The sequence below is a fragment of the Nicotiana attenuata genome, unplaced genomic scaffold (assembly GCF_001879085.1).
Source record: "Nicotiana attenuata strain UT unplaced genomic scaffold, NIATTr2, whole genome shotgun sequence".
Classification (NCBI taxonomy): Eukaryota; Viridiplantae; Streptophyta; class Magnoliopsida; order Solanales; family Solanaceae; genus Nicotiana; species Nicotiana attenuata.
Window position 1 is genome coordinate 3,724 of NW_017674090.1, and position 8,151 is coordinate 11,874.

The 8,151-nt window shown below is 36.3% G+C and overlaps 1 protein-coding gene across 1 annotated transcript; it reads left to right on the forward strand.

The window, feature by feature from the left end:
- The first annotated feature begins 4,168 nt into the window (after positions 1-4,168).
- On the forward strand, positions 4,169-6,480 carry LOC109217989. Its single transcript, XM_019382298.1, has 4 exons — positions 4,169-5,115; positions 5,286-5,370; positions 5,646-5,776; positions 5,856-6,480. Exons 1-4 carry the CDS (start codon positions 5,089-5,091, stop codon positions 5,994-5,996), a joined length of 384 nt encoding a protein of 127 aa, XP_019237843.1. The 5' UTR covers positions 4,169-5,088; the 3' UTR covers positions 5,997-6,480.
- Positions 6,481-8,151: the final 1,671 nt, after the last annotated feature.

The window sequence follows — 8,151 nt, forward strand, 5'->3', positions numbered from 1 at the left end:
TGATGAGTGGTAATTTTACCACTCATTCTAGCCTCTTTTCCTTAGCTTTTATGTCCTTTTAATTATAAAATGAGGTTGTTTATGGTGGTTATTGTTAGATTTTCAGGTACATGATGCTACGAGGTGATTTGAGTTGAATTGAAGCGGAATTGAGCTAAAAAGAGTGAAACAGTGCAAAACTCCCAGTGATTCCGCTTCTGCGGAAGTTTGCTCGCAGACGCGACCCCGTTTCTGCGTAAATACAAACGCTTCTGCGGTTCAAGCATGGATTGAGAAATTCCGCTTCTGCGGAGGACAAAGCGCAGAAGCGATCACGCTTCTGCGAAGAGCGAACAGCTTTTGCGAAATTGGCCGAGAATGGAGAAACCGCTTCTGCGGTTATTGTATCGCTTCAGCGATGTCGCTTCCGCGACTTTGGCATCGCTTCTGCGAAGCTTTGCAGGATTTCTATTTTCGCTTCTGCGATGAGATCTCTGCTTATGCGGAGCCGCACCTGTGATGGTTCTTCCGAAGGTGCGGAAATCGAGCATCAGACCTGGGGCAGATAGGACATTTCATAATTTCTCATCCCAAATCATTTTTATACTCGTCCAAGCAGACATTTTGGCAATCTTTTGGCTTATTTTCAGTCATCATAGACTAGAGAGAACATTTATTGAAGCTAGGGTTTTGCACACACACTTGGGTCTTGAAGATTGAAGCTTGTGGTTAAGATTTTCTTACCCATTTATGTTTATTTCTTCATTTCCTTGCTTTGTATTGAATATTTAAGTGTGTAGTATTTATTTCCAACACTTGAACCTTGTTTATGGAAGTATTCATATTTAAAGTGTGGATTAAATACCTTGTTGTGCTTATGTATTGAATGATTTTTATATATTTATGAAGTTGAGTTATTGTTACTTTAATTATTCTTGTTCTTTAATGTTTCCAAAGGGACTAGCTAACCCTAGGACTCGCCCATTAACTCCGAATTGATTTTGGGAAAGATAATTTGGGGTTGGGAAAGATTAATTAACAAGAACTTGAGGCGTTAACCCTCATTTTATAGATTCTACCTAGGGATAGGATTGAACTACTTGTAGCCATTCCGGGTGTGCTTAATCTTCTAATTGTTTTAGGGATAATTCAATTAGGAAGTCTTTTTAGTCTTCGGAAGAAGCTAATTAAGAATTATTATTCGTGGCTAATTAACATAAACTCGCTCATATTTGTAAAATCGTGAAATACATTGGATCGTTACTTGAGTGTAATTCCCGATTCAACCATACTTGTAGCCATTGATCATTCTACTTGCTTTCTAGGTTAGTTTTCATTTCCACATTTAGGTATAAACATTTTCAAACCAAAATTCTTAGTGTTTGGCATTGCGCGATAAGCGATAATTTTCTTACATGCCTAATCGCCTACACATTGTTCTCTGTGGGATTCGACCCCGACTCATAGTTGGGTAAATTATATTGCATGCGACCGTGTCTATTACTTTTTAGTAGTGGATTTGGACGTCATCACGTATACACTATCCTCCACCATATCCCACTTGTAGAATTATACTGGGACGTTCTTGTTGTTGTTGTTGTTATTGTAATTTTTATTGTACTCTTTATTATTATTATTCAACGTCATTAAATTATATGCTTGATTATTATTTTTATTTTTAAAATGAAATTTAGTTATTATATTGGTAAGTTCACAACATATATATTAGAAAAAAAATATCATGATACTAAAAATTAAAAAATAAAAAACAAAAAGAGAAAATATTGATAATAGAGTTTTGAAATAGGTATTTTAAAAATTCAAGTGAGAAATTAGGGGGAGAACGATAATTGTTCAAACTAGAGGGGGAAGTTCAATTTTTAAAGTAAAATTGGGGGTATAATGATTTTCACCTTTGTCAAATAACATCATGAGTAACTTTTTAGTATTGTAATAAATAAAACTTAATTCTTTTTTTTTTCTTGCAAAAAAAATTATGATGGCAAAATACAAAAACATAATAACAGATTTGTTAATACATATAAATAAGAGAATTCTTTAATTCCTACATGATATATCTCGTGAAGGGCTTTTATTTCCTCATAAAACGGTGAGTAAATGCTAGCGGCAAATGGCTAAAACAATAAGGAGAAGAAATCAAAATTAAAATATCTGGTGTCGGTGAATCTCACAAGAAGACTTATACCAATTATCCACCAACTCAATTCTCTTCTCCTTTCATTTACTCGTTATAGCAAATTCTTGAATATTTTTGGACATTTCTTGAAAAATAACAATGGATGCTTTATGGAATTTGGAAGACAAATGGAAGCTGTCGACTAAAGAATCTATTGCATTCTTAGTTTGCACTTGTTCTTTAGTTATTGGTGTTTGCATAGTTACTGCTTTTATCAAAAGAAGGGCAACAAATAGGAGAAAAGGGTTAGTAAGTCAAGAACCATGCATGGATATAGAATGGTCGGAGCCAAAGTTACTGGGTTTGAGTAGTACTTGTGTGAAGAAGGTGCTGACGAGCTCAGTACGGTGGAGCAGCGCGAGCAAGTGGGAGGAGGAAAGAAGCAAGAGTCATACTGAAAGAGTTTCTCCATTGCTTGTTGCTGAAGGTCAACTTGAAGGCGATTCTTACAGGTGGCAAAGTCATAATTCGGATTCGCCTGTGTGGCAAAGGCCTGTACTTATGGGTGAAAAGTGTCAGACGAAGAGTGTTACTCCATTATCTGTTGTTGGAGGTCAACTTGAAGGTAATTCTTGCCAATGGCATAGCCACAATTCTGATTTGCATGTGTGGCAAAGGTCAATACTTATGGGTGACAAGTGTCAGATGGACAAAGTTTTTCCTTTACCTGTTGCTGGAGGTCAACTTGAAGGCGAGTCTGGCCGATGGCAGAGCCACCGTTCGACTTCGCCTGTGTGGCAAAGACCTATACTTATGGGTGAAAAGTGTATAACGGAGAAAGTTTCGCCGTTGCTTGTTGCTGGAGGTCAACTTGAAGGTGGTTCTGCTAGGTGGCAGAGCCACAATTCAAATTCAGCTGTGTGGCAAAGGCCTATACTTATGGGTGAAAAGTGTATGACGGACAAAGTTTCTCCGTTGTTTCTTTCTGGGGGTCAACTTGAAGGCGAGTCTGGCCGATGGCAGAGCCACGGTTCGATTTCGCCCGTGTGGCAAAGGCCTATACTCATGGGTGAAAAGTGTCAAACGGAGAAAGTTTCGCCATTGCTTGTTACTGGAGGTCAACTTGAAGGCGATTCTGCTAGGTGGCATAGCCACAATTCGATTTCGCCTGTGTGGCAAAGGCCTATACTTATGGGAGAAAAGTGTGAGCTGCCAAGATTTAGTGGGCTCATTCTCTATGATGAAAGAGGAAGGCCAGTGCATCATGTTGACAATGACCAATTCAGCAGTTATCAGGTAAAACATAGAAATTGTTAAAAGACAAATAAATCAAAGATAGAAAATTTTTTAAAACAAGAGTTTAAATTCTATGCCTATATAATCAAATCACTTATTAGAAAATTATCAGTAAATCTCTATCATAAACGATAATAGATAACCTGGTAAAATGATAAGTAACTTGCTATCGCAAGTTAAACACTGATAGTGTAAAAAAATTTGCACTGTCTATGTATATAACTTATATTCGAATTAGTTTCTGATTGTGATATTGTTGATTTTATTATTCGATATATTGTAATTGTACCATGTGTTAAAGAGAAAGCAAGATAGTTTTTTCACTCGCTCACCAACAACGTAATAAGATCTCATGCTACTTTAATTTTCTCTCACTCATTATACAATAGGTTCTTAATGTCTCTCTTTTTGTACAAAGAATAAGTTTCTCTTCTCTAAGAGTTCTTCAGGAAGTTATGTGTTTGATCTTCTTCTTGATTCCTCTTTTTGTAGTCAATCCCCATTTACTACAAAAAAATAAATAATGAAATTAGCTACGAACTTTGATATTCGGCATAAAAAATGTGTATTTATATGCATATCGCCTCGCATTTCACTCATATTTTGTGCGTTTTGTATGTGTAAAGTAATGATTTATTCTAATTCGTGATATATATATATATATATATATATATATATGTGTGTGTGTGTGTGTGTGTGTGTGTGTGTGTGTGTGTGTGTGTGTGTAGTCAATTCAGATAGGGATGCTATTTAAAACAAATTTTCAAGGACAGAAGCTGGATACTTTTATGCAAAGAAGTTGAATTTGGATTACATGAAAATACTAAGGTAGCAAAGAAAAAAAGAGAGACCCGGTTGTGGTCTTTAATGAAATAATGAATGGAGAAATTATGAGAATCAAGATCTAAAGAAAGAATAGGAACATGATAGGATCTGGAGCTAAAGAAAAAGGAACAGAAGTAAAAGCAACACGAACATTCAGACTATAATAGGGAAAATAAACAGAATATATGATAAAAGAAAAGAAAGAAGAATAAACCTGTAGATGGAAAGCAAAATAAGCTTGGAACTTAGATTCAGTATCTTAATCCTAAAGTAAATATACTCTGAATTTTTTAAAACAATTTATTCAGACCTAGCTTTTCCATGTAGACTAAAAAGAACATTTCTGGTAACAAAGTTCTGAATTGATATCTGCTTCCTAATACCAAAAAGATACCTAAAAGTACGAGACTTTGCTCTACTGAACCTTTCGATACTCTATCATTGCATGTTTACAATTTTCAGTTCATCTTACTGAAAAAGTGAAAGAGAATGAAATTTTGAAGAGAAATTGGATGAAATGATTTCATCTGCAAATGCACCCAAGTGATGCACTCTCGTAGATCTGACTTGAGAGAACTTGTCCACCCCAATTAAGTGTAATTACCTTCACTTACATGCTTGTTGTGCACTCTTGATGTGTCTGCATACGTGCTTTGTCTTTTGACGTAAAGCTGCTGGGACCAGCAAGTCACTTTGTTATGGTTGGTACATTCTGAAGCTAATTTCTGCTTTAGATAGCAAATTGCTTGTAACTTTGCTTACCTGGCTCCTGATAATTTATAATACAGGCCTGGAATGCAACTTATGTGCATTGTGAACACGATGGGCGTCTGAAATGGAAATATCCTGGAATGAGTACTGTTGATTTTCTCTTTGAGGTGGTTATAATTTCTTTCATCGTTAGCTCTCAAACTGCAGTTTGATTTGTAGTGTTTATATGCTGAGCTTTTTCCTGTGTATACATTAACAGTAGTAGATAACATCACATAGTAGTGGCTCTGATCACTTTACTACTAGGATAATCTGATTAACAAGTTGGCATTGGTAGGTGGGAGTCGACGGTAGCAATTTGCTTTATCTGCAAGAACACGGAAACAAGAAACTAATTGAAGGTTGCAGAGTCATGTTTAAAGGTTTGATGATCACTTCTTTTTCTCCTTTCTTTGAGCTCATATTCCCTTCTAGGAGTTTCCAGTGGCAAAAAGATCTCTCCTTTCCTTCCCTTTGCTTGCAACGCTCGTCTGTGCCAGCTGGCACTGAGAATTTGAAGATCTATCCCTTGAATTCTATTAGGAAATGTTAGCAAATTCTTTTGCTTTTGTTCTGCAAAAAATGAGGTGGTGATAATATGACTGCCTCCTCAAGTTTTCTTAACCAAGTTTGGTCTGATTGGTACTTTCTCCTGCAGATGGGTCTGACTTGTCTTTGTACTCGGGTAGGATAATAGAGTGTTCCTGGAACGCCCATGAAAATGCTTGGATCTTTGTGCGGATCCAAACAGAGAAATCAAACCCAGATCGTATTAGTGTCTACGAGGAGGTTTGTCTTATAGCAACATCATCCCTCGTTTTAACAGCATTTACAACTATTTTTGACCGATGAAACATCTAATGGACAGGCAAAGCACATCATAGAGGGCAATCTTACAGAGGATATCTTGTTAGATGAGATTGATAAGGTAGCAGGTTTACCTATATACACTGACTGGGTAAAACGACACAGTGGATCTTCTTTTAGAAATGTCTGGAGAAGGCATTGAGGGATTTTCTGCTGTTCTTTTCTTTTTCACCATTGAGGGATTGAGGTGAGAGGCGGAGGAGGTTTTAGTCTAATTCAAAATGACTTTGCAATCATCATTCATCATTCAGGGGGATTCTTCTCATTTACTGATTTTCCAAGTTCAAAGAGTTGATAATTTAGGGCGTATCTTGGTTATGATGGAGGCAAGTGCTGGGCATAAAATTTTCATTTGCTCGGTCAATCAGAGCATCAGAACTCTGGGGAATGTCAAGACAATATAAAAGTAGAGGTCTAGGTGATGTTTGGAAAATTTTCTTGGAAAGTTGGTGCAAAATAGTATCAACTTTTTTCCCTTTTCCTTTTAAACTTATCACTCAAAGTGGAGGCTTTTGTGATTTCATGTACCTACTGTAATATGCAGGAAAAGGATATACTGTACGATGATTGTCGTATGTAGAAGCCGTGATCTTGAAATGAAATATACATGTTTTCTGTGCACGCCATATGATTAGCCTAAGCTTATTCAGATGCCGGGATCTTACTGATAGCAGTAGGGGTGTCAAATGAGTGGGTGGGGCTAAAATTGAGCGTGTCATAAAAGATTACTTGAACTGAAATGGGTTGGGTCAAGATGGACTGAACAATAGTTTGTAAACCAAAACATTTTAGACTACTCAATGTTTGTGTTGCAATAATGGGGTATGATGGACTTTCTGTTGACTGACAAGTGGCTTAGCTTTGCCGGCAGCTCATTTCAAATTCTTTTTATTCCAATTTTGCAGTCAACTTAATACTTGATGGCCTGTTTCAATGCGTTTTCTAGTGGTATTATTAACATCCTTCAGATGTCTAATTACAGAAAAATGAAGAGAAAGCGTAAAGCTAAGATTGAAAGCGAGGGCATTTAATTTTCTTGGTTGAAGTTTCAAAGGTGGTTAGATGACGCATATTCTGAGCAAGTGTTGGCACTCTTCAACGTAGCTAGGAGTAGGGGTGTTCGTCGGTCGGTACGGTACGGTATTTAGACATTTCGGTACGGTATTTAGACATTTCGGTTCGGTATTTTCAGTACTCGGTATCCTAAAATGCTATACCAATACCGTGCCTAATTAAACTCGGTATGGTTGGATTTTTTGCCTTTCGGTTTCGGTTTATTCGGTATGGTAACTTCGGTTTATTCGGTTCTAAAGCAGCTTCGGAACGTTATATTTTGGGGAGAATAACAGCTTAACTGGCCAGGAAAATTAAAATTATAACTAGCCAGTAAAATCAATCTTATGAATGCTACAGCACTGCACAACATATATGAGACTTCTATAAACAAGAGCATAAGATTAAAATAATGTTAACAAACTTCATCAACATATAAGTATGTCTGGTCTAAAGCTCTAACTTGCATCTCCGTAATATACCGGACACCAATAAGCTTCTTAAAACGTGACCAAAATAAGTCTTTCACAAGTGTGGTTTACAAAAACTATTCGGGTAACATCCATTAACCACATTGACAAAAATAGGTGGCGCACATGCTTCAACAAAATAACATGGAACTAGAAACATTCTTCTGAAGCTCTCTGGTAACTGAGGGCTGCAAGGATGACACAATATTTAAAATTAATTCAATATATATTTCGGTACGGTATTGGTAAAAAAAATACCAAATACCATACCTAATAACAACTTTTTTTTTTTAAAATGTAAACCAAATACCATACCAAATACCAAATACCAAATACCAAAAATTTTAATTTTGATATGGTAATTTGGTATTTACCTAATTATGCACGGCCCTAACTAGGAGACCTACGCATGCATGCTCATGCTTTGCAAATAATCTGAAGTTTACTTCAAGCTTGTGCCATTTGTTTTGGTGCACGTACCAACATATACAGGTGTCAGGAGGTTGTTTATTGATAACTGGCAACTTGATGGAGGCAATACTCCTATGCCTAAATTGGTCCATTTAGGGTTTAATTTATATATATTCTAATAGCATCCAATTATTTTAGTTACTAGTGTAATTTAATCGATTATAGCAAGTTATTTAATCGATTTCATGTTACTATATCACTTGTTATTATAAATACCCGTGGTCAGTTTCACCTGAGATATATTGATGGGTTTACAATGCCTTAGCTTTATGTTTTGATGATCTAACAAACTTACTATCAAAG

Bases quoted from the DNA above. Each gene is read 5' to 3' on its own strand.
- LOC109217989 (XM_019382298.1), top strand. From the start codon at position 5,089: ATGAGTACTGTTGATTTTCTCTTTGAG. The intron at 5,116-5,285 runs GTGGTTATAATT...TGGCATTGGTAG, and splicing joins CTGTTGATTTTCTCTTTGAG to GTGGGAGTCGACGGTAGCAA. The intron at 5,371-5,645 runs GTTTGATGATCA...TTTCTCCTGCAG, and splicing joins TTGCAGAGTCATGTTTAAAG to ATGGGTCTGACTTGTCTTTG.